At 46.9% G+C, this 25,004-nt stretch overlaps 1 protein-coding gene across 1 annotated transcript; it reads left to right on the top strand.

The window, feature by feature from the left end:
* The first annotated feature begins 11,623 nt into the window (after positions 1-11,623).
* Positions 11,624-24,331, top strand: LOC146767959 (uncharacterized). The gene is made up of 2 exons (XM_085576220.1): positions 11,624-13,441; positions 19,927-24,331. The coding sequence occupies exons 1-2, from the start codon at positions 11,624-11,626 to the stop codon at positions 20,131-20,133; spliced, it is 2,025 nt and encodes a 674-aa protein (XP_085432346.1). The 3' UTR covers positions 20,134-24,331.
* Positions 24,332-25,004: the final 673 nt, after the last annotated feature.

The following is a 25,004-nucleotide window of genomic DNA, read 5'->3' as shown; positions in this document are numbered from 1 at the left end:
GTGCCCACTTGTAGGTGGCATCTCTGCCCTGATGACCTGAGGCATCATGAGCCCATCGAGCCAGGAACAACTCCCCCTTATGGTGCCAATCTAAGTCTATCTTTGACACCTCTATTTTTGCTGCCTGATCTACCTGCTCGTTGTTTCGGTGCTCCTCATTAGCCCGACTTTTGGGGACATGGGCATCTACATGACGGACTTTCACCGTCAGCTTTTCCACCCGAGAGGCAATGTCTTTCCATATATCAGCAGCCCAGATTGGCTTTCCTCTACATTGCCAGTTGGCCTTCCTCCACCTTTCCAGCCAGCCCCACAGAGCATTGGCTACCATCCATGAATCAGTATAAAGGTAGAGCTTTGGCCACTTCTCCCTTTCAGCAATGTCCAGAGCTAGCTGAACGGCCTTGAGTTCAGCGAGCTGGCTTGATCCAACTTCTCCTTCAGTAGCTTGTGCAACTTGGCGCGTGGGGCTCCATACGGCTGCTTTCCACTTCCGGTTCATCCCTACGATGCGACAGGAACCGTCAGTGAAAAGAGCGTAGCAGGTCTCCTCTGCTGGTAGTTGGTTGTATGGTGGAGCTTCTTCAGCCCTTGCCACTTGTACCTGCTCCTCATCATCAGTGAGACCAAAGTTTTCACCTTCTGGCCAGTTCGTAATTATCTCCAAAATCCCAGGGCGATTCAGGTTTCCAATACGGGCGCGTTGAGTGATGAGGGTAACCCATTTGCTGCATGTGGCGTCAGTGGCATGGTGGGTAGAGGGAACCTTTCCTTTAAACATCCACCCCAGCACCGGTAGTCGGGGTGCCAGGAGGAGTTGTGTTTCTGTGCCAATTACCTCCGAGGCGGCTTGAACTCCTTCAAAGGCAGCCAAGATTTCCTTCTCTGTGGGAGTGTAGTTGGCTTCAGACCCTCTGTAACTTCGGCTCCAGAATCCCAGTGGTCGGCTTCGAGTCTCCCCAGGCACTTTCTGCCAAAGGCTCCAGGACAACCCATGGTTCCCGGCTGCAGAGTAGAGCACATTCTTGACCTCTGGTCCCGTTCTGACTGGCCCAAGGGCTACAGCATGAGCGATCTCCTGCTTGATCTGGGTGAAGGCTTGTTGCTGCTCAGGGCCCCAGTGGAAATCATTCTTCTTTCGGGTAACCAGATAAAGAGGGCTCACAATCTGGCTATACTCAGGAATGTGCATTCTCCAGAAACCTATGGCACCCAGGAAAGCTTGTGTTTCCTTTTTGCTGGTTGGTGGGGACATAGCTGTGATCTTGTTGATGACCTCAGTGGGAATCTGGCGCCGTCCATCTTGCCATTTCACTCCCAGGAACTGGATCTCTCGGGCAGGTCCCTTGACTTTGCTCTTCTTGATGGCAAAGCCAGCTTCTAGTAGTATCTGGATGATCCTCTCACCTTTCTCAAACACTTCTGCTGCTGTGCTCCCCCACACAATGATGTCATCAATGTATTGCAGGTGTTCTGGAGCCTCACCCTTTTCTAGTGCAGCCTGGATCAGTCCATGGCAGATGGTGGGGCTGTGTTTCCACCCCTGGGGCAGTCGGTTCCAGGTGTACTGCACGCCCCTCCAGGTGAAAGCAAACTGAAGCCTGCATTCTGCTGCCAGAGGAATGGAGAAAAACGCATTAGCAATATCAATGGTGGCATACCACTTTGCTGCCTTGGACTCCAGCTCGTACTGGAGTTCCAGCATGTCCGGCACAGCAGCGCTCAGCGGTGGAGTCACTTCATTTAAGCCACGATAGTCCACAGTCAACCTCCATTCTTTGTCAGATTTGCGCACAGGCCAGATGGGGCTGTTGAAGGGTGAGTGGGTTTTGCTGACCACCCCTTGGCTCTCCAGCTCCCGAATCATTTTGTGGATGGGGATCACGGCATCTCAATCCGTCCAATACTGCCAGCGGTGCACTGTCGAGGTCGCAATTGGCACGCGTTGTTCTTCCACCCTTAGGAGTCCTACTGCAGAGGGGTTTTCTGACAGTCCAGGCAAGGTGTTCAATTGCTTAATGTCTTCTGCCTCTACAGCGGCTATTCCAAAAGCCCACCTGAGTCCCTTTGGGTCTTTGTAATATCCGTTCCGGAGGAAGTCTATGCCTAGGATACACGGAGCATCTGGGCCAGTCACTATAGGATGTTTCTTCCACTCCTTCCCAGTCAGGCTCACCTCGGCTTCCACCAGAGTCAATTGTTGTGATCCCCCTGTCACACCAGCAATGGAAACAGGCTCTGCCCCCACATGTCCCGATGGTATCAGAGTACACTGTGCACCAGTATCAACTAAAGCATCATATTTTTGTGGCTCTGATGTGCCAGGCCATCGGATCCACACTGTCCAGAAGATCCGGTTTTCCCGTGCCTCTCCCTGGCTAGAGACAGGGCCCCTCTAACACTGGTTATCATTCCTTTCCTGGGCATACATACTAGAGGTCCCTTCAAGGGGGTCTGACAGATCGTACCCACAAGCTTGGTCACGGGAGGTTGAGGCTACCTTCACTTTGGTGGAACTCCCCCGGTTAGAGTTTCCCTCCTTAAGTTGACGGACCCGTGCTGCCAGGACAGAAGTGGGTTTCCCATCCCACCTCCCCATGTCTTCCCCATGGTCATGCAGGAAGAACCACAGATTAGCCCTTGGGGTGTACCCTCTCTCTCTAGCTGGGGATTGTTCGGCGCTGATTCTGGGGCCTGTGACTTTCACGGGTGCTGTATTAACCTTCCTTATCTCCTCCCTCATCTCCTCTTTAAACTCCTTAATCACAGCTGAGATATGAGCCTGCATTGGGCCATTAATCATACTCTCATAATTCCTAAGTTTGTTGGCAACAGAACCTATTGTCTCCCGGTGGGCGTCAGCATTGATTGTTGCAATGAAGGTGGTGTATTGAGATGGCCCAAGATTAGCCAGACTCCACAGCATTTGTCCTGTACACCTGACCTTGTCGGGGTCATTATTGTGTCGTCCATCCCTCCCAAAGAGTACCTCCAATACTGCCACTTCCCTCAGCTGTTGGATCCCTTCCTCAAGGGTCTCCCAGCGCATTCTATGATGGTACTCTTGCATTCTCTCTCTGTGGACAAACCTCTCCCTGACACTCATTAAGAGCCGCTCCCAGAGAGAAAGGGATCCTGGTTCCCTTACAAAAACCTGATTTATACCCGAGTCCTGGGTCAAGGGTCCCAAGTTCCTTGCCTCACCACCGTCCAGCTGCACGCCTGTACCCATAAGATCCCAAACCCGGAGTAGCCAGGTAGCATAAGCCTCACGCCCTCGTCGCACAATGTCTTTATGCAGATTACGAAGACTTTCGTACGTCAGGGACTCGGTGATGATAGCAATCTCTGGGTCCTCTGTGGGTTGTGAGGTTCCTCCATTCCTGTCCCTATCTGCAGGGTGCTCTGCTTTCACCTTAGACTTCCTTGTTTCTACCGGGGCAACTGCTGCTGACCGTGACTGCCTTTGTGGTTCAGCTGGAACCTGGACAGTTGTAACATCTGTGGGTTCCACAACTGTACTATTAGACTGTCCCTCCTCAAGGCAAAGGGCCGGTTTCTCACCAGCTGGGGAAATGCACTCCTTCAGCATCTCCCGTATCTCCTTAACCAGAACCCTCACCCAATCTGGGCGGTTCATTTCTGAGGTGGGCTGTGGGGCAGGGTCAGGCTCTGGAGCAGCAGCATCTCGAGTCTGTGGTGTAGGTGTGAGGGTAGTTATGCAGGTTAATCTTCCCTTATCTCTGAATGCTAAATATAACAGGACTATCAGCAACACCACCCATTGTATGGTATCATTAGCACTTAGAAAGGATCTTAACCCTTTGAGAACTGGTAGAGCAGACCCAAAAAGATGGTTAAAAGGTTGGGAGAAAGTTTTCCCAGGTGCTATTTCCTCGCAGTAGGTACCGTTATTAAAGTAACCCCAAAAACATACAGTTAACGTGTGATAGCTATGAATCCATGTACCTGCCTTCCAGAGGAAATTAAAGATCCATGAATTCCTCACCCAATTAACCCAGAAGCCAAACTTGATAACAGACACTGTAGCCTTAGTTATAGGACCCATTTTTAGATAAGGGTCTGCAAATGGGAAAAGTATAGCTACGATCACGTGCCACCCAAACCAAGGTAAACTAGACCACATTGTGATGCTGGAGATGTTTTTACACACAACAAAAAAACCAAATTACTTAAGAACTGTTAATCCTTTTTCCCTCTCAATGCCCTTGGGCCTCACGTTGATGCGCCAATATCTGTCTTGGTTCGACAAGACAGGAGTCTGTGGAAGAGGGCAAAGCCTCCTGTGCAATGGAGAACGGCAAACCCCCCTCCCTCTGAATTACCAGGATCTTTAAATTAAAAGGCTCTCAGGCAAAGATGTGGGAATGGGAGTAACAATTCTTTACTAGGAGAAAACTAGACAACAATTTAACAAGGCAAATGCAATTGGTACAAACAAAACCAGTGAGAAAGTCCAGAACCTGAGGAGTCGGGGTGCCCATAGCAGTTCTGCTGGGACAATTGCTCCCCTTGCAATGGTTGATGAGTTGCAGCTGAAGTGGTGATCTTTAGAAGGGTACAGTTTTCCTCTGAAGATCTGGTGGCAGTGGGGCCGGTCTTCCTCTGCGCCGGGGTTGCCTCTGAGCTCCGCTGCTGTCGCCTCAGCGCGCTCCGGCTGCTTCGCTGCGAGATCCCGCGAAGAGAGAGAGAGAGAGCTGCTTCTCTGGGAATCCCGCGAAGAGAGAGAGAGAGCTGCTTCTCTCGGAGTCCCGCCCAGAGAGCTGCCTCCTCTCCCCAAAAAGCTACCCCTTTAAACAATAATAAAGTGCTTGGCTTCCCCCTCTGGGTGGGACCCCTCACGGTGTTACATTTACCAGCCCGGCAGTGAGTCAGTCAATAGTGTATAAACAAACCATTGCCTCTACGGGGCAAACCATTGTCTCTGAGAGAGATAACAAAAACCTGTCCAACCGGTTTGCCTTCAACAGATGGCAAATGGAATACAAGCTTATCTTACAACCCAGGACAGAGGCGAAGACAGGTGGCGCCAGGAGTTGAATATGCATAGAAAAGTTGTATAATGTATTGTATATGGAACACCTTTGTGAATAAAATTGTGGGACAAACTCCAGCTCGGGGCACAAGACTTTGGAGAGCTCTCTCACTTGTGCCGGGCACTGGCATACATACCCACTTCATAACTACATTAAGTTGTGGAGTCAATTTATTTATTCCGCGTATCGCTTCATTTGGTGACCGTGGCAGGACTTCTCAGCTCATCTGTGGGTCCGGCTGAGGGCAGACACCCTCAGGCGCCGCGGGGCACTTCCCCGGAGGGACTCTGTGCCTCGGCTGTATACTACGGAGAGCAGACTACGGCCCGTCGATAAGCGGATCAAAAGCGGTATGTATTTTTTTCTCTTGTTAAGGAAAGGCACTGATAAGTCACATTAAGACGTTTTTCCGTGCAGGATTGCCAAAGGGGCTTGCAAGCAGATCGGTGGAAGAGAGGCTCCCCCCTCCGAGGCTGATTGTGCAGCTCGGGGAGGGAGAGAGGTTGCACCCCCCCCAAAAAACTGATTGCGCAGCTGGAGGGGGGTTGAGGTTTCCCCGTGGTCGATAGAGCGGCTTGGGGAAAGGGAGAAATCCCAGTTTCAGTGTGGTGTGTTTGTTACGTCCAGACGTGTGTGCTTGCATATGTGTAGGTGTCTGTGTGAGTTTAAGAGGGTGAAGCACGGCAGTGCTAAGATACTTGGACGCGGCGCGTCGTTGCGATATTGAAAACGCGGGGGTGAAGTGCGGCAGTGCTAAGATACCTGAACGCAGCGTGGCGTGGCGATCTTGAAAGTGCGGGGGTGAGGCGGCTCTCAGTCAGCGCTATCTGATAGAACAGATGGGCACATCTGCTTGAGAAGCAGCGTGCATACAGGGCAAGGGCTGCCTCTAGTCAACGAGAGCGCAGCTCAGAGCTAACAAAATTGCTCAAAGCCCGGTCTGGCCAATAGGGCAGTGGGCGTGCACAAGCCGCGGTTTCTAAGATCGCTTTAAACACGGCTAGCTACTAGCGCAGCTAGTACAAGTTAGGACTTATAAAGTTAGGACTTATAATCACCACTTACAAGCATCACTGGTTCCTAAGAGTTTGTTATGCGGTGATACTGCCGTTCAGGATCGAGAGCATCTGCTGCTGAGTTCTAACAAAAAAACAAAAAAAAACCAAAAAAAAATTTTTTTTTCTTTTTTCTTTTTCCCAATAGTCTGGATTAAACTCGTAGGAATTTATAATTTGTACGGGAAGGGGCAAACAACAAGTTACATACATGATTAAAATAAGTTAGAGAGACATAATGGGAGCAAAACAAAGTACAGAAGTATCCAAGGCCAGTCCATTAGGATGCATCTTGGCTCATTGAAAAGAAATAGCAGGCAAAGGGGGTGTGGAAAATAAAACGAGTTTAATCAAATATTGCTCCCATTGGTGGCCACTCTATCGCCTAGAGGAGGGGGCCAGATGGCCTCCTACAGGTACTTTAGAATATAATACCTTGTTACAGCTAATGCTATTTTTACGAAGGGAAGGGAAATGGGAGGAAGTTTCTTATTGTGATATGTTTTTCTCCCTCCGAAATAACCCTGATTGGCAAAGGGACTGTGGCATCAAAGCCCCCTCTGATCCCCTCGTTCTAGCTCTTGAAAAAGAAAACAGAGGCAAAATGGGGAAACTTAAACGGTGCTGCTCAGCCTGTAGTATAGGACAGAGGTGTACCAGGGCAGATAAAGTTTATCGCACAGCACTAGAAGAACAAGAACAAGATCCAAGCAATCTATTTAGTCCTCACTTAGGAAGGCAAGAAGGAAGGGGTGAGAACTTAGGAGAGGCATCAGCACCACCTGCACCACCTGCAACACCTACACTACACACCCCACCTGCATCACCTGCATCACCTATACCACCTACACCACTTGTTCCATCTACCCCTTCTCTTCCTTCAGAAAGAACACACACTCCAACCCCCATAAGCAGCCCAGTTGCATCTCGAACCAGAGGACAAATATTGCAAGCTCCTTTACGAGAAACAATAACATTGGAGGGAGAAAAGGTACTAGTTAAGGTACCATTCTCCACCCTTGATTTAGAAGCATGGGAAAGGGTCGCGGGAGATTACCGAAATGACCCAGTCAACACTGCTAAACGTTTACGATACATTATGAAGCAACATAACCCAGACTGGGGTGATATTCAATTGTTATTAGATGCATTCACTGAAACAGAAAAGCAGTTAGTTCTAAAAACAGCAGGAGATCTGGTAGCAGATCACTTTAGGCAACAACAAGTAGATCTAAGAGAACATTTTCCACTTCAAGACCCGGGCTGGAACCCAAACCAACCAGAAGAGAGACAAAGGCTAAAGAAATATCAAGACTGGGTGGTATTGGGAGTGGAAAGAGCAATGCCTAAAACCATAAATTGGTCAGCTCTATATGCTATTAAACAGGGACCCTCGGAATCCCCCACAGAGTTCCTAGACCGTTTGAGAAATGCAATGCGGCGCTATACACCACTAGACCCTGCATCTGAGGTGGGGATACAACAACTAGTTAATTTATTTTTGGGGCAGTCCACAGGGGATATTAGGCGCAAACTCCAAAATATTAGAGAAGAAAACGCCCGAAATTTAGAAACTCTACTGGGAGAAGCTTGGAGGGTCCTTAGCAATAGGGAAGAAGGATATAAACGAGGGATGAAAAATTTAGTAGCAATAGTACAGGAAGAACAAAGAGGAAAATATGGCAGCAGGCAGGGGCCATCCAGGCAAGGCCCCCCCCGGTTGGGCAGAAATCAATGTGCAAACTGTCAGAAACAGGGCCATTGGAAGAGGGACTGTCCAGAATGGAAACAAAATGGACAGGGGAATCAAAGGGGGAAAGTAGTAGCCCATGTGCAAGAAAAATAGGGAGGACCAGAGGAGACTACCCCAGCAGATCCTCTGGTTGTAAATCTGAAGCTGGGGGAAATGGAAAAGGAAGTAAAATTCCTAATTGACACTGGGGCAACATACTCAGTTCTAAATACAGCTCTGATGCCCATAGGAGATAATTATGCTATAGTTACGGGTGCGACTGGCCAAACTGAAAAGGCATTTTTCTTCAAGCCACTCAAATACAAACTGGGAAAGCAGTGGGGAATCCACAAATTCCTATATATGCCCAACTCCCCTGAGTCACTTTTGGGCAGAGATTTGCTAGCACAATTACAAGCGACCATTACATTTAAAAATGGGGAGATGACCCTGGAGGTAAACGATCAAAAATATGTAGAAATATTAAGTTTAATATTAACCACTAATGAAGTCACGAGAGAAACTGAAATTGATAAAGAGGTAATGGATCAGGTATTCCCTGGGGTGTGGGCCTCTGATGTACCAGGGAGAGCAAAAAATGCTTCCCCTATACAGATCCGGTTAAAAGAAGGGAAGCAACCGGTCAGAGTTAAACAGTATCCCTTGAGGAGGGAGGATAGGGAAGGGATTAGGCCGGTAATTGAGAATTTTTTGCATCTAGGAATATTAAAAGAATGTCAGTCTGATTTTAATACCCCTATCCTACCAGTTCGCAAACCTGATGGGTCATACCGGTTAGTACAAGATCTGCGAGCTGTGAACAAGGTAACTGAAGATCTGTATCCTGTGGTGGCCAATCCCTACATGTTATTAACTTGCTTAACACCCGAATTAACTTGGTTTACCATTTTAGATTTAAAAGATGCCTTCTTTTGCCTTCCTATCCATGAAGCCAGTCAGAAAATTTTTGCATTTGAATGGGAAAGCCCCAAAAGTGGGCGAAAGACCCAACTTACATGGACGAGACTTCCACAAGGATACAGAAACTCAACCACTCTGTTTGGAGAACAACTTGCAAAGGAATTAGAGACCTGGAAAGCCCCTCCTGAAGAAGGGAAGCTGCTGCAGTACGTAGATGACATCCTGATAGCCACATGAACGAAGGAAGCACGCGTGGCCTGGACGGTAAGCCTCTTGAACTTTCTGGGGCTCCAAGGGTACCGGGTATGAAAGAAAAAGGCCCAAGTAGTCAAACAGAAAGTAATTTATCTAGGCTACAAAGTCAGTGCTGGACAACGTAGCCTGGGCCAAAGCCGGAAGGAAGCAATATGTCAAACCCCAAAACCTCAAACTGTAAAGGAATTACGAACTTTCCTGGGGATGACGGGGTGGTGCAGATTATGGATCTATAATTATGGACTGTTTGTGAAGCCCTTATATGAATTAATTGCAACCGAAAGCAGGGACATCCAATGGACAAAGGAAGCTACGCAGGCTTTCAACCAACTGAAAAAAGCCCTCATGTCAGCCCCAGCTCTGGGATTGCCAGACGTGAGTAAGCCTTTCCTTTTGTTCTCCCATGAGAAGCAAGGGATTGCCTTGGGAATATTAGCACAGGACCTCGGCCCATACCAGAGAGCAGTTGCTTATTTCTCTAAGCAATTAGACACAGCTGCTAAAGGGTGGCCTGGGTGCCTCAGGGCTGTGGCAGCAGTCATAATGAACATCCAAGAAGCACGTAAATTCACCCTGGGCCAGAAAATGACTGTGCTAGTGTCCCACACGGTGTCTGCAGTACTGGAGGTGAAAGGCGGGCACTGGCTTTCCCCACAACGATTCCTGAAATACCAAGCTATTATGGTAGAGCAAGATGATGTAGAGATAGTGGTGACTAACATTGTCAATCCAGCCTCCTTCCTCAGTGGAAACCAAGGAGAACCGGTGGAACACGACTGCTAGAGACCATCGAGGCCACCTATTCCAGCCGCCCTGACCTGAAGGACACCCCTCTTGAGAATGCAGAAATCTGGTTTACTGATGGAAGCAGTTACGTCGTCAGTGGAAAACGGCACGCCGGGTATGCAGTAACCACCTGCAGAGAGGTAATAGAATCTGGACCCCTGCCAACGAATACCTCTGCACAAAAGGCCGAGATAGTCGCTCTAACTCGGGCCTTAGAATTGGCAAAAGGGAAAGAGATAAATATATATACAGACTCAAAGTATGCATTTGGAGTAGTGCATGCTCATGGAGCTATCTGTAAAGAGAGAGGACTGTTGAACTCTCAAGGGAAAAACATTAAACATGCATCTGAAATACTGCAACTTCTGGAAGCAGTTCAGTTGCCAGAGAAAGTAGCGATTATGCACATTAAAGCACATCAGAGGATAAACTCAGAATTAGAAGAAGGAAACGAGCTGGTGGATAGGAAAGCAAAAGAAGCAGCAAAAATTGAAATAATAAATGAGGCAGCCCTGATTCCAGATGGGCAAATTTCCCTTGAAGGTAAGCCAAAATACAATAAATTGGACACAAAATTGATTCAAGAACAAAAAGGGGATTACAACCCAGAGGGATGGGCAACCATAGAAGGAAAGTTAGTCATACCCTCCTATTTATTATGGTCCCTAGTAAGGGAAGAGCACCAGAAAACACATTGGGGAATTGATGCTCTGTTTAAATATTTGAATGAAAGAATCATAGCCAGACATTTACGAGCCACTATCACTCAAGTGACTCGACAATGTGACCTTTGCCTCCAGACAAACCCCAAGAATATTCCCAAACCAAAACTTGGCCAGACTGGGAAAGGCCAGGGGCCGGGGCAACAGTGGCAGACTGATTTCACGGAATTGCCAAGAAAAGGGGGGTATAAGTTTCTATTGGTCTTAACAGATACCTTTTCAGGATGGCCAGAAGCATTCCCCACTAGAACTTCTAAAGCTCGAAAGTAACTAAGGTATTGGTACAAGAAATCATACCACGATTCGGGGTCCTGGCCACAATTTCCTCAGATAGAGGATCACATTTTATTGCAAAATTAGTACAGCAGGTGAGCCAATACTTGGGCATAGATTGGGAACTTCACACCCCATATAACCCACAATCCAGTGGTCAAGTAGAGAAAATGAATCATTTGATCAAACAGCAAATTGTACGGTTGGGACAGGAGGCTAATTTGCCGTGGCCTCAATCCCTCCCATTAGCACTACTGCGGATTTGAACCAAACCCAGGACCAAAGAAAAACTGAGTCCTTTTGAGTTACTTTATGGGAGACCATATGGGGTGCAGAAGGGAATGCCTGCCCAGGACGTATCACTAACCTCCTATATGATCGCTCTAAATAAACAACTTAGAGCAATTGAGAAATATGTGGCTGGAACTCGGGGTGCGGGGCTGGATGCACTGGTACATGATGTACAACCTGGAGACTATGTATATGTTAAGTCTCTTACAGAGAAAGCCCTAGAACCACAGTGGGAGGGACCATACCAAGTACTCCTTACTACCTTCACTGCAATCAAGATTAAAGAACAAAACACATGGATTCACCACAGCCGGGTTAAGAAAGCTCCAGAAGACACTTGGAAGATAATACCGGGTGATGGTGAACTGAAACTAAAATTTACTCGGACAAAATGAATGTATCATGGTAGGTGGGGACTCTTGCTGAAATATTGTTTACAATCATAGCTGTATTTCAACAATTAGAAGGTAAACCTAGTCAAAACAACGCTAAATGGCTTTGGTCCCAAGCTTTTACTCAATACACGGATCCATGGGGAAGTCTTCCGATTTAAAAGGTTTAAATCTAACAACTCTGGTCATGCACAGTAATCAAATATATACACAACAAGAGTGGCAAAAACAGAAGTTGTGGTCACTTCAAGGGACCATAGGAGAGATAATTGAAATAAGATGTCGGATGATTAATGGGACTACCCACAATAAAGTAACCCAGATCAGTGTGAATAAGCGCCAGAAGATCTGCAATCATCCAAGTAAACTAGACTGTTGGTACAAATTCAAATTAAGACAAACTGTTGATGTGGTTTGCCTCTGGGCCCGTGACACTATTGGACTGTCTTTCAAATTTACAATAAGTGCTATAGCCAAACCTACTACAACCTGCTCTAGCACTCAAGCGCAAAATATACCATTCAATCTAGAACCCAGAGTTTATGAAATAGGGCCATATGTTATAAGGAATACGGGCCAACAGAAACTGTTATTTAACCCAGAATGGTCCCTTAAACGTGTTGAACTGTTAATGCAAGCTAATATCTCGACAGTTCAGCCAGCCTGCTCCCCTTTTCTAAGGTCATCCTTTCAAGGATGGACAAAGTGGCTACAAAAACAAGTACACCTCCAAGATAGAATGCGAAGGGATTTAACTGGGATATTAGGGACCGGGTTAGGAGTTTTGAATGGGATTGACTCCGAAATATTAATGAATAAATTAGCTATAGCAACTAGCGATATAACGAAATTAAAACAGCCTTTACAATCATCTCTATTAGCACTAGGAAATAGTCAGTGGCAAGTCTCAAAAGTGCTGCCAAAATGGAGAGACTTTGAAGATCAAGACCATAGCTTACTAGTAGATGCATTAGAAGGAGCACAAGAGAACATATCTTTAGCCCTTAGCTGTATACAAGCGCAATTATGGATACAGTCAACAGCTGCTTTAATCATAAGGGAAGGGAGTGAAGGGGTGTTTCCAGCTGAAATACGAAAGGTTGTCTGGGACAATGCTACCGACTTTGAGAGAGACCTCCAGTCTTGGTGGACCATGATAAACTTTACATATGATCCTACCACTAGCACTGCTACTGCCTTTGTGCTCACTATTCATAATGCCACGGTTCACACTATTCACCCCATTGTTGCTCTAGGGTTGAGTCATGAAAAGTCAGTACTATACCCCTCAGAACACAGGGCATGGACCTGGAAAAACCAAGGGAAATGGCAAACCATTAATCTAGAGCCTTGCATTGCTCGAGAACAACAGGGATTCATTTGTGAGAGTAATCTGATTAGTGTTCAAGATGTATGCCTTGACACTGATCAGAGCATTTGCCACTTTGAAATTCACCCAGACACCAACCAACAAACTATACTAGTATATATAGGCGATGGCTGTGTGTGTTTGAGAACTGTGTGTAATGTTATAGAAATTGATAAAAATAAAGTCCCCTTATCTAGTAAAAATCATTCAAATTTCTGTATTTGCAACTTCATCAAGATTACTGGGTGTGACTTTATATACTCAGCACCAGTCATATCCCACCAGTTAATAAAATCAAACTACACAACCTACAATGAATTACCACCCACTCCTATTGGAATGAATTTAACCCTAGTAAAACAATTAATGAAACATCAAGATCTAATCAAAATTTTAGAAGAAATTCACAAAAATGGGCAGAAAACTCTAGTTACAGTCCATCATGATGTAACTGAAATAAACAGAGTCCTGCAAAGAATAAAACAAGATGGAAGTCATAACTGGTGGGATGCACTATTTGGATGGTCACCGAATGCAACGGGGATCGTGAACACTCTGTGTCACCCCATTATTATTTTATTAATATTAGTGTCTTGGTTCGACAAGACAGGAGTCTGTGAAAGAGGGTAAAGCCTCCTGTGCAATGGAGAACGGCAAACCCCCCTCCCTCTGAATTACCAGGATCTTTAAATTAAATTAAAAGGCTCTCATGCAAAGATATGGGAATGGGAGTAACAATTCTTTACTAGGAGAAAACTAGACAATAATTGAAAAAGGCAAATGCAATCGGTACAAACAAAACCAGTGAAAAAAAGTCCAGAACCTGAGGATTCGGGGTGCCAGTAGCAGTCCTGCTGGGACATTTGCTCCCCTTGCAGAGGTTGATGAATTGCAGCTGCAGTGGTGATCTTTAGAAGGGTATAGTTTTCCTCTGAAGATCTGGTGACAGTGGGGCCGGTCTTCCTCTGCGCCGGGGTTGCCTCTGAGCTCCGCTGCCGTCGCCTCAGCGCGCTCCGGCTGCTTCGCTGCGAGTGCCGCCGAAGAGAGCTGCTTCTCTGGGAATCCCGCGAAGAGAGAGAGCGAGCTGCTTCTCTCCCCAAAAGCTACCCCTTTTAAACAATAATAGAGTGCTTGGCTTCCCCCTCTGGGTGGGACCCCTCACAATGGGATGGTGTTACATTTACCAGCCCGGCAGTGAGTCAGTCAATAGTGTATAAACAAACCATTGCCTCTACGGGGCAAACCATTGTCTCTGAGAGAGATAACAAAAACCTGTCCAACCGGTTTGCCTTCAACAGATGGCAAATGGAATACAAGCTTATCTTACAACCCAGGACATTATCCACCCCTTATTCTATTTCCATCTGCACACCATGAAATCTTACACCCAGTTCTTTCTTAAGACCAAGTTTCCCTGTGGTACACAGCGGGTCTCCCCATCTTTCTGCATTACCCACCAAGTGTAACCAGGTCCTTGAGCAAAGACAATCCCACAAATGGGTTGGTCTTTGCCTGAGGTGGGATTAATCCAAACAGTTTTCCCTAAAATACCTTTCATATGTACTACAGGGACCTTATCTCCATCTACTGCGTGTAAGGGTTCTGACTGAGCAGGGCCAGCTCGATTGACAGACCCCCGGGTGTTGACCATCCAGGTTGCTTTTGCCAGGTTAATTTCTCAGTTTCTAAATGTTCCCCCACTAAGTGCCTTCAGGGTAGTCTTAAGGAGTCCGTTGCACCGTTCAACTTTGCCGGCAGCTGGAGCATGATAGGGAATATGATATATCCATTCGATACCATGTTCTCTGGCCCAGGTGTTGATAAGGCTGTTCTTGAAATGGGTACCGTTGTTAGACTCAATTCTCTCAGGGGTGCCGTGTCCCTACAGGACTTGCTTTTCTAAGCCTAAGATGGTGTTCCGGGCAGTGGCATGAGGTACAGGGAAAGTCTCCAGCCATCCAGTGGTGGCTTCCACCATGGTCAGTACGTAGCGCTTGCCTTGGCGTGTCTGGGGCAGTGTGATATAGTCAATCTGCCAGGCCTCCCCATACTTGTACTTGGACCACCGCCCACTATACTATAGGGGCTTCACTCTCTTGGCCTGTTTGATGGCAGCACACGTCTCACAGTCATGGATAACCTGGGAAACACTGTCCATGGTTAGATCCACCCCTCGGTCTCGTGCCCACTTGTAGGTGGCATCTCTGCCCTGATGACCTGAGGCATCATGAGCCCATCGAGCCAGGAACAACTCCCCCTTATGGTGCCAATCTAAGTCTATCTTTGACACCTCTATTTTTGCTGCCTGATCTACCTGCTCGTTGTTTCGGTGCTCCTCATTAGCCCGACTTTTGGGGACATGGGCATCTACATGACGGACTTTCACCGTCAGCTTTTCCACCCGAGAGGCAATGTCTTTCCATATATCAGCAGCCCAGATTGGCTTTCCTCTACGTTGCCAGTTGGCCTTCCTCCACCTTCCCAGCCAGCCCCACAGAGCATTGGCTACCATCCACGAATCAGTATAAAGGTAGAGCTTTGGCCACTTCTCCCTTTCAGCAATGTCCAGAGCTAGCTGAACGGCCTTGAGTTCGGCGAGTTGGTTCGATTTACCTTCTCCTTCAGTAGCTTGTGCAACTTGGCGTGTGGGGCTCCATACGGCTGCTTTCCACTTCTGGTTCATCCCTACGATGCGACAGGAACCGTCAGTGAAAAGAGCGTAGCAGGTCTCCTCTGCTGGTAGTTGGTTGTATGGTGGAGCCTCTTCAGCCCTTGTCACTTGTACCTGCTCCTCATCATCAGTGAGACCAAAGTTTTCACCTTCTGGCCAGTTCGTAATTATCTCCAAAATCCCAAAGCGATTCAGGTTTCTAATACAGGCGCGTTGAGTGATGAGGGCAATCCATTTGCTCCATGTGGCGTCATTGGCATGGTGGGTAGAGGGAACCTTTCCTTTAAACATCCACCCTAGCACCGGTAGTCGGGGTGCCAGGAGGAGTTGTGTTTCTGTGCCAATTACCTCCGAGGCGGCTTGAACTCCTTCAAAGGCAGCTAAGATTTCCTTCTCTGTGGGAGTGTAGTTGGCTTCAGACCCTCTGTAACTTCGGCTCCAGAATCCCAGTGGTCGGCCTCAAGTCTCCCCAGGCACTTTCTGCCAAAGGCTCCAGGACAACCCATGGTTCCCGGCTGCAGAGTAGAGCACATTCTTGACCTCTGGTCCCGTTCTGACTGGCCCAAGGGCTACAGCATGAGCGATCTCCTGCTTGATCTGGGTGAAGGCTTGTTGCTGCTCAGGGCCCCAGTGGAAATCATTGTTCTTTCGGGTAACCAGATAAAGAGGGCTCACAATCTGGCTATACTCAGGAATGTGCATTCTCCAGAAACCTATGGCACCCAGGAAAGCTTGTGTTTCCTTTTTGCTGGTTGGTGGGGACATAGCTGTGATCTTGTTGATGACCTCAGTGGGAATCTGGCGCCGTCCATCTTGCCATTTCACTCCCAGGAACTGGATCTCTCGGGCAGGTCCCTTGACTTTGCTCTTCTTGATGGCAAAGCCAGCTTCTAGTAGTATCTGGATGATCCTCTCACCTTTCTCAAACACTTCTACCGCTGTGCTCCCCCACACAATGATGTCATCAATGTATTGCAGGTGTTCTGGAGCCTCACCCTTTTCTAGTGCAGCCTGGATCAGTCTATGGCAGATGGTGGGGCTGTGTTTCCACCCCTGGGGCAGTCGGTTCCAGGTGTACTGCACGCCCCTCCAGGTGAAAGCAAACTGAGGCCTGCATTCTGCTGCCAGAGGAATGGAGAAAAACGCATTAGCAATATCAATGGTGGCATACCACTTTGCTGCCTTGGACTCCAGCTCGTACTGGAGTTCCAGCATGTCCGGCACAGCAGCGCTCAGCGGTGGAGTCACTTCATTTAAGCCACGATAGTCCACAGTCAACCTCCATTCTTTGTCAGATTTGCGCACAGGCCAGATGGGGCTGTTGAAGGGTGAGTGGGTTTTGCTGACCACCCCTTGGCTCTCCAGCTCCCGAATCATTTTGTGGATGGGGATCACGGCATCTCGATCCATCCGATACTGCCGGCGGTGCACTGTCGAGGTCGCAATTGGCACGCGTTGTTCTTCCACCCTTAGGAGTCCTACTGCAGAGGGGTTTTCTGACAGTCCAGGCAAGGCGTTCAATTGCTTAATGTCTTCTGCCTCTACAGCGGCTATTCCAAAAGCCCACCTGAGTCCCTTTGGGTCTTTGTAATATCCGTTCCGGAGGAAGTCTATGCCTAGGATACACGGAGCATCTGGGCCAGTCACTATAGGATGTTTCTTCCACTCCTTCCCAGTCAGGCTCACCTCAGCTTCCACCAGAGTCAATTGTTGTGATCCCCCTGTCACACCAGCAATGGAAACAGGCTCTGCCCCCACATATCCCGATGGTATCAGAGTACACTGTGCACCAGTATCAACTAAAGCATCATATTTTTGTGGCTCTGATGTGCCAGGCCATCAGATCCACACTGTCCAGAAGATCCGGTTTTCCCGTGCCTCTCCCTGGCTAGAGACAGGGCCCCTCTAACACTGGCCATCATTCATTTCCTGGGCATACATACTAGAGGTCCCTTCAAGGGGGTCTGACAGATCGTACCCACAAGCTTGGTCACGGGAGGTTGAGGCTACCTTCACTTTGGTGGAACTCCCCCGGTTAGAGTTTCCCTCCTTGAGTTGACGGACTCGTGCTGCCAGGACAGAAGTGGGTTTCCCATCCCACCTCCCCATGTCTTCCCCATGGTCATGCAGGAAGAACCACAGATTAGCCCTTGGGGTGTACCCTCTCTCTCTAGCTGGGGATTGTTCGGCGCTGATTCTGGGGCCTGTGACTTTCACGGGTGCTGTATTAACCTTCCTTATCTCCTCCCTCATCTCCTCTTTAAACTCCTTAATCACAGCTGAGATATGAGCCTGCATTGGGCCATTAATCATACTCTCATAATTCCTAAGTTTGTTGGCAACAGAACCTATTGTCTCCCGGTGGGCGTCAGCATTGATTGTTGCAATGAAGGTGGTGTATTGAGATGGCCCAAGATTTGCCAGACTCCACAGCATTTGTCCCTTACACCTGACCTTGTCAGGGTCATTATTGTGTCGTCCATCCCTCCCAAAGAGTACCTCCAATACTGCCACTTCCCTCAGCTGTTGGATCCCTTCCTCAAGGGTCTTCCAGCGCATTCTATGATGGTGCTCTTGCATTCTCTCTCTGTGGACAAACCTCTCCCTGACACTCATTAAGAGCCGCTCCCAGAGAGAAAGGGACCCTGGTTCCCTTACAAAAACCTGATTTATACCCGAGTCCTGGGTCAAGGGTCCCAAGTTCCTTGCCTCACCACCGTCCAGCTGCACGCCTGTACCCATAAGATCCCAAACCCGGAGTAGCCAGGTAGCATAAGCCTCACGCCCTCATCGCACAATGCCTTTATGCAGATTACGAAGACTTTCGTACGTCAGGGACTCGGTGATGATAGCAATCTCTGGGTCCCCTGTGGGTTGTGAGGTTCCTCCATTCCTGTCCCTATCTGCAGGGTGCTCTGCTTTCACCTTAGACTTCCTTGTTTCTACCGGGGCAACTGCTGCTGACCGTGACTGCCTTTGTGGTTCAGCTGGAACCTGGACAGTTGTAACATCTGTGGGTTCCACAGCTGTACTATTAGACTGTCCTTCCTCAAGGCAAAGGGCCGGTTTCTCACCAGCTGGGGAAATGCACTCCTTCAGCATCTCTCGTATCTCCTTAACCAGAACCCTCACCCAATCTGGGCGGTTCATTTCTGAGGTGGGCTGTAGGGCAGGGTCAGGCTCTGGAGCAGCAGCATCTCGAGTCTGTGGTGTAGGTGTGAGGGTAGTTATCCAGGTTAATCTTCCCTTATCTCTGAATGCTAAATATAACAGGACTATCAGCAACACCACCCATTGTATGGTATCATTAGCACTTAGAAAGGATCTTAACCCTTTGAGAACTGGTGGAGCAGACCCAAAAAGATGGTTAAAAGGTTGGGAGAAAGTTTTCCCAGGCGCTATTTCCTCGCAGTAGGTACCGTTATTAAAGTAACCCCAAAAACATACAGTTAACGTGTGATAGCTATGAATCCATGTACCTGCATTCCAGAGGAAATTAAAGATCCATGAATTCCTCACCCAATTAACCCAGAAGCCAAACTTGATAACAGACACCGTAGCCTTAGTTATAGGACCCATTTTTAGATAAGGGTCTGCAAATGGGAAAAGTATAGCTACGATCACGTGCCACCCAAACCAAGGTAAACTAGACCACATGGTGATGCTGAAGATGTTTTTACACACAACAAAAAAACCAAATTACTTAAGAACTGTTAATCCTTTTTCCCTCTCAATGCCCTTGGGCCCCACATTGGGCGCCAAAATCTGTCTTGGTTCGACAAGACAGGAGTCTGTGAAAGAGGGCAAAGCCTCCTGTGCAATGGAGAACGGCAAACCCCCCTCCCTCTGAATTACCAGGATCTTTAAATTAAATTAAAAGGCTCTCATGCAAAGATATGGGAATGGGAGTAACAATTCTTTACTAGGAGAAAACTAGACAATAATTGAAAAAGGCAAATGCAATCGGTACAAACAAAACCAGTGAAAAAAAGTCCAGAACCTGAGGATTCGGGGTGCCAGTAGCAGTCCTGCTGGGATATTTGCTCCCCTTGCAGTGGTTGATGAATTGCAGCTGCAGTGGTGATCTTTAGTAGGGTATAGTTTTCCTCTGAAGATCTGGTGACAGTGGGGCCGGTCTTCCTCTGCGCCGGGGTTGCCTCTGAGCTCCGCTGCCGTCGCCTCAGCGCGCTCCGGCTGCTTCGCTGCGAGTGCCGCCGAAGAGAGCTGCTTCCCTGGGAATCCCGCGAAGAGAGAGAGCGAGCTGCTTCTCTCCCCAAAAGCTACCCCTTTTAAACAATAATAGAGTGCTTGGCTTCCCCCTCTGGGTGGGACCCCTCACAATGGGATGGTGTTACATTTACCAGCCCGGCAGTGAGTCAGTCAATAGTGTATAAACAAACCATTGCCTCTACGGGGCAAACCATTGTCTCTGAGAGAGATAACAAAAACCTGTCCAACCGGTTTGCCTTCAACAGATGGCAAATGGAATACAAGCTTATCTTACAACCCAGGACAATTAGCTACTATAAGTCTAATAATGTCTATGTTAACACTTTTGTGGAATTGGAATATGTCGCAACGCGTGGCCGTTTCTAACTTCACTCTCTAGAACTCATGGAATCCTGCTGAAAGAAAACTGTCATAACAGTAAAATCTAGTAAAAGAATTTACTATGTTTTAAGAAAAGGGGGGACTGAAATAAGAGATTTTCCAAAGATCAATTGAGCTAACAAAATTAATGTATCAAAAATGAATGTATCAAAATGAATGTATCATGTTTGTACAATCATGTGTTGAATTTTAAGAAACCTCTTCCATAGCGCAAAAGACATAAAGAAAAAAAAAATTCTTTAAAGCTTCTTGCAAAAAGACAAATACCAAAGAAGACCAGGAATGCAAAGAATTCAGACAAGGAGGCTCTCCTGTCGAGGATGATAAACCTACCCAGATAACAGAGCAGAAAGCCAAAAGCGCATGCGCAGAGGAGAAGAGCTCAAAAGTTCAATGCAGAAGAAGACTATGGTTTCAGCTTCAGAAGAACACCAGCGACCCCTGTAAAGACCACCACAAAAAAACACGCATGCCCAGAAGGGCGTGGACCTATTTAGCATGAGAGGCGAAGACAGGCGGGGCCAGGAGTTGAATATGCATAGAAAAGTTGTATAATGTATTGCATATGGAACACCTTTGTGAATAAAACTGTGGGACAAACTCCAGCTCGGGGCACAAGACTTTGGAGAGCTCTCTCACTTGTGCCGGGCGCTGGCATACATACCCACTTCATAACTACATTAAGTTGTGGAGTCAATTTATTTATTTCGCGTATCGCTTCACCGCCTCACTTTGCCCCTCTCCTGGCTCTGTGCCAGCACCCACAGCCTACATGCGCCAGCTCGGCCCCGTCTGCACCCGCACCCCCACCGCCCCTGTGTCTGCGCTGTTCCTGCTGCCCCACACTCTCGTCTGCATCACGGGCTGTTTTGAACTCCTCACCCATGCAGCTAAAAGAGCTCTCTCCTCCCCCTCGTCCCTCTCTGCTCTTCACTCACGTCTGCACCCTCCCCCACCGGAGACGCCGCCACCACTGCCCCTCTCGCCACAGGTTCGGACTCGGGCAGTGCCTGGTCCCTTCCCCCACCGAGGGTTGAGGTCGTGCATGGCTTATCTCTCTGTCTGGGGAGTTTCTGCATCGGAGGAGCTCAGGGATTGAGGTTCAAGGGAAACTGAGGAACAGTGGGAACCCGGAGACACAGGGCATGATGACACAACATGCCCCTGATCCTCCATGGGAGGCAATCCTGCTTCCCCTGCATCTGTGGTAAGGAAAACTGCCGCAAGCTGCTGGCTGGGCAATTTTCCCCCTTCTGCTCCTATAGGAGCCTTAACTGTCTGGTTTGAAGTGCCGCATTGTGAAGCTGACTCTAATATTGTCCTTGCTAAAAGCAAAAGTTTTGCAGCAGTCTTATCTTTTTGTTTGTGGCTTGGTAATACAGTTGCTTATTGATCCCTTGCCAAAAATTCAATTCCAAGAAAAGATGTGCACCTGTGTGCGGGTGACTACACCACACCCACAATAACAAAGATTTCATTTCATTCGGAGCTATCTCTACCTGATGGGTAGAAGTCTCGCCCTGTAAGGCTAAAAAGAAATCTTTGCTCTGTCCTTGGGAACATCCCCTCTCCATGTTCCTAATTTCAACCATTCTCACCAAAAGCTGAGTCAGCATGAGGTCAGTCCAGAGATGGCACTGTTCATCATCCAGCAGGTCACAGGCGAGGAATCCCAGGCGCGCTTCTGGTTTCTCTCCTCCTGGCTGTCCTCCAGATGAGCTGTCTTGGTGAAGGTCAGGTTCTTATCTTGAGCTTTCTGCTCCCTCTCTTCTTGGAATTTGTGGAGAGTGTGTGTGCTCTGCCCTTCTTTTTTTTTTTTTTCTTCTTTCTTTTTCTGCCGATGAAGGTTGGAGGTTGTTTGATGTTTCTTTTTGTTTTTTTGTTGATGCCCGACCAGGGACGCCATTTGTGAGGACCCCGGGCTTGCTCTGGGGTATCATGTGGTGGTAAAATTCCTCCTCCAACCCGTGCTTCCAAAGAAAAACTGCACAGGCTCTTGCTGTTCAGTCTCAATGCAGTTTATTGCAAGTTATCTAAAAGATTGTCTTCTCAGACTGCGGCTGTTTGGTCAGCGGTCTGGACAGAGGCACACACACACACTGACATCCTCTCTGTCTGCTGTCTTCTTCTTATCTCCCCCCACCCAGGGCTACTGCTATCTTTTATATGATATATTACGTATTACATGTTTATAGTTTTCCCCCAATACCTACTACCTATATTACAAAGTGCTTTTCTACTCTAAACCAATCTGTGAGTGCCAACATCACCAAGAACATGGAGGCAAGGAAGAAGAAGGAGGAAGAACAGGATCAGCCCACTTTCCTCCATCTTAGAACTTCTGACCCCCATGTACAAAGTGAAAACCCCCCTGTACAGGTGCTAAAACCCCCCTGTACAATACTAAAAATATTTTCCCTCTTCTTTGTAACTACTTTTACTATACTATCTAACCCTTTGTGACTGCTTGTTCTACCTCCAAAGTTGGTAACTCATTCCATGGCTCAAACTCAAAATCACAGCTGTTTCCAGCTGTCTTCCAGGGTCTAAAATGCTTCTGACCAAGGCCTGGAACCTCCAAAAATGTCTGAGAGACATTTTGAGTTCCAACACTCATCCATCTGGGTCCTTTTTTTTGTCATAGGGGACAATCAGGTCTGTCACACATGATTTAGCAATTATTTCTTTTAAAAACAGGCTTCCAAAAATCAGTATTTCCATTAAGGGTTCAGCACACAAGCCAGTATATTGTTTCCAAGCAAAGAACAATAATTTCTCTTTTTTTTTTTTTTCCAAATTTACACTATAATTACATTAGCTTAATCTGAATCCCATGTATGAAGCATCATCTCTGCTAGTGATTCCTCCACTGGTGGAATACTCCATATTCAGTTTTCTCCTGCTTATTCTGCTATTCCTCTCCTAATTTGTCTGTTCATTTTTCTGACAACCTACAACCACAGCTGCACTGCAGAACAGAGCCTAAACTTACCAAGGAATGACCCTCTCACGCTAGGCTAGACTTGCTAAGTCCAATAACTTAAAGTACATGAGAATTGACCTGCTTAAGGCACCAAGGCATACAGGAAAATCTGCATTTCAGACTTTCTTCCAGTTTTTGTAGGCACAGTACTCACTGGTTGTGCCTTATGTGGACACACCACTCTGTTTATGAACACCAGGAGTAGCAGATAAACAATACTAAATAGCTGTAATTGTTCCAGCCACAAGCACTCTGTAGGAAGCCTGGGGATTAGAAAAAATTATTGAACAACTGCTATAACTCAGCACCTGCTGACATAGCAGAGTTCTTCTCTATATTATTATGTTCCCCAGATCATGGACCACAACAACTCACAGCAAACTCTAATTTTAATTTTAAAGACTGGTAAATGCAGACATTTTCTATATTTTATTTTAAATTTACAGCATTAAGAACAGGTGTGCCAAGAATAATATCTGACTGAACTATATTACTAGAAAATTTTCAGGAAACACACATATTAACAGACACTATCTTTAAACAGATATCACTATGGCATGCATATGTATATATTTCTGTGTGTAAATAAATTTTCAAGTATTTGTTATCACACGCTTTCTTGTTTTGGCTAATATTATTAGAGGCTGTCTTAGACTATTACTTGCATGTTTCCTGAATTTATAAATTCTGATTTTCTGAACTCATGTATTGTATTATTTGAATAGTATGGCATGCTGATATATAATTACAAAGTTTAAGTTGCATTTTGCAACTCAGTGAAAGACAACTCACATTCCCTGATAATTTAGAAAATAACTTCTTTTTTTTTTTTCAAGATGTGAACAAGTAAGGATTCCATAACACCATTATCATTCATAAAATTATTTTGGTTTTTTAAAGACTTTCAAATTGCTTTCAAAATTTCAGTCAATTCCTATAGACCAACACAGATGTCTTATTCGACATCTTTATATCATTTAAGCCTTACTTGAGTCTTCAAGGTAATTTTTGAACAAAATGTAATCCCTTCTGCAGTCTCTATGAATATTCCCTATCTAGTTATCACAACTAGATTCTAGGGAAGCTTTATTCCCAGGCTGAGAATCATCATGTCCAAAACACTATGTTAGACTGTGGGAATCCAGGGCTCCTGCTGGCTGCCCTGGAAGGCCTGGGACCCTGGAAGGGGGACAGGAACACCCCTGGACAGAGCCCCCAGAGACACTGTCTCTGATCTCTGTCCATGGAAAAGAGTTTTCAGTCTTACAGGATAAATTACAAGCTCTGAGTGTTTGATAAAAGTAATAATTAAGTGTGACACAGGTGCAAAAGTAAAATTTTAGAATTCTAAATTAGGGGTTCAAAGGGGACAAGATGAAGGAAATTGGGTGTGTCTTGTCCTTTTTCTCCTTCTTCATGCCCTCCATGTTTCACTGTAGTGTTGGCATTTTTCTATTGGTTTAGGCTGGGACACACTGTTCAACGTAGGTGACAGATATTGGCACATTATTGTAAATATAGCACAGGTAGTTTCTGGTATATAATGTTTGTAACATCCCACTGAGGACAGAGCCCCACACGCTGCCCCGCAGGACAGACCTGCGTCAGGGCAGCAGAACATGTTAGAGATAAGCAAGAATAAACAACCTTGAAAACCAGCACAGATGAATTATGGCTTCTTCTTTGGCAGCGGGGCAGAAAGACAGAGACTTTCTACAATCTCAGAATCATCAATACCACAGATTCCGACATTAGATCATCTACCATGTCCTTATGACCAGAGCGTTTTAGGTTGCCTCTGGATTGCACAGCACCGTGCAATCTAATCCATTCTCAAACCTTCTGCACCTCTGCTGTGTCACCAGCCCTCCTCTTAGGGTTTGTAG

This window comes from Lonchura striata, chromosome 3, assembly GCF_050655825.1.
Source record: "Lonchura striata isolate lonStrDom1 chromosome 3, ASM5065582v1, whole genome shotgun sequence".
Taxonomy (NCBI): domain Eukaryota; kingdom Metazoa; phylum Chordata; class Aves; order Passeriformes; family Estrildidae; genus Lonchura; species Lonchura striata.
The sequence above is the reverse complement of the archived record's forward strand: the minus strand, read 5'-3'. Positions and strand labels throughout refer to the sequence as shown.

Coding starts and splice junctions, on each gene's coding strand:
- LOC146767959 (XM_085576220.1), top strand. CDS start 11,624: ATGGGGAAGTCTTCCGATTTAAAAGGTTTAAATCTAACAACTCTGGTC. Junction 13,442..19,926: donor TTATTATTTTATTAATATTA/GTGTCTTGGTTC, acceptor ATAAACAAACCA/TTGCCTCTACGGGGCAAACC.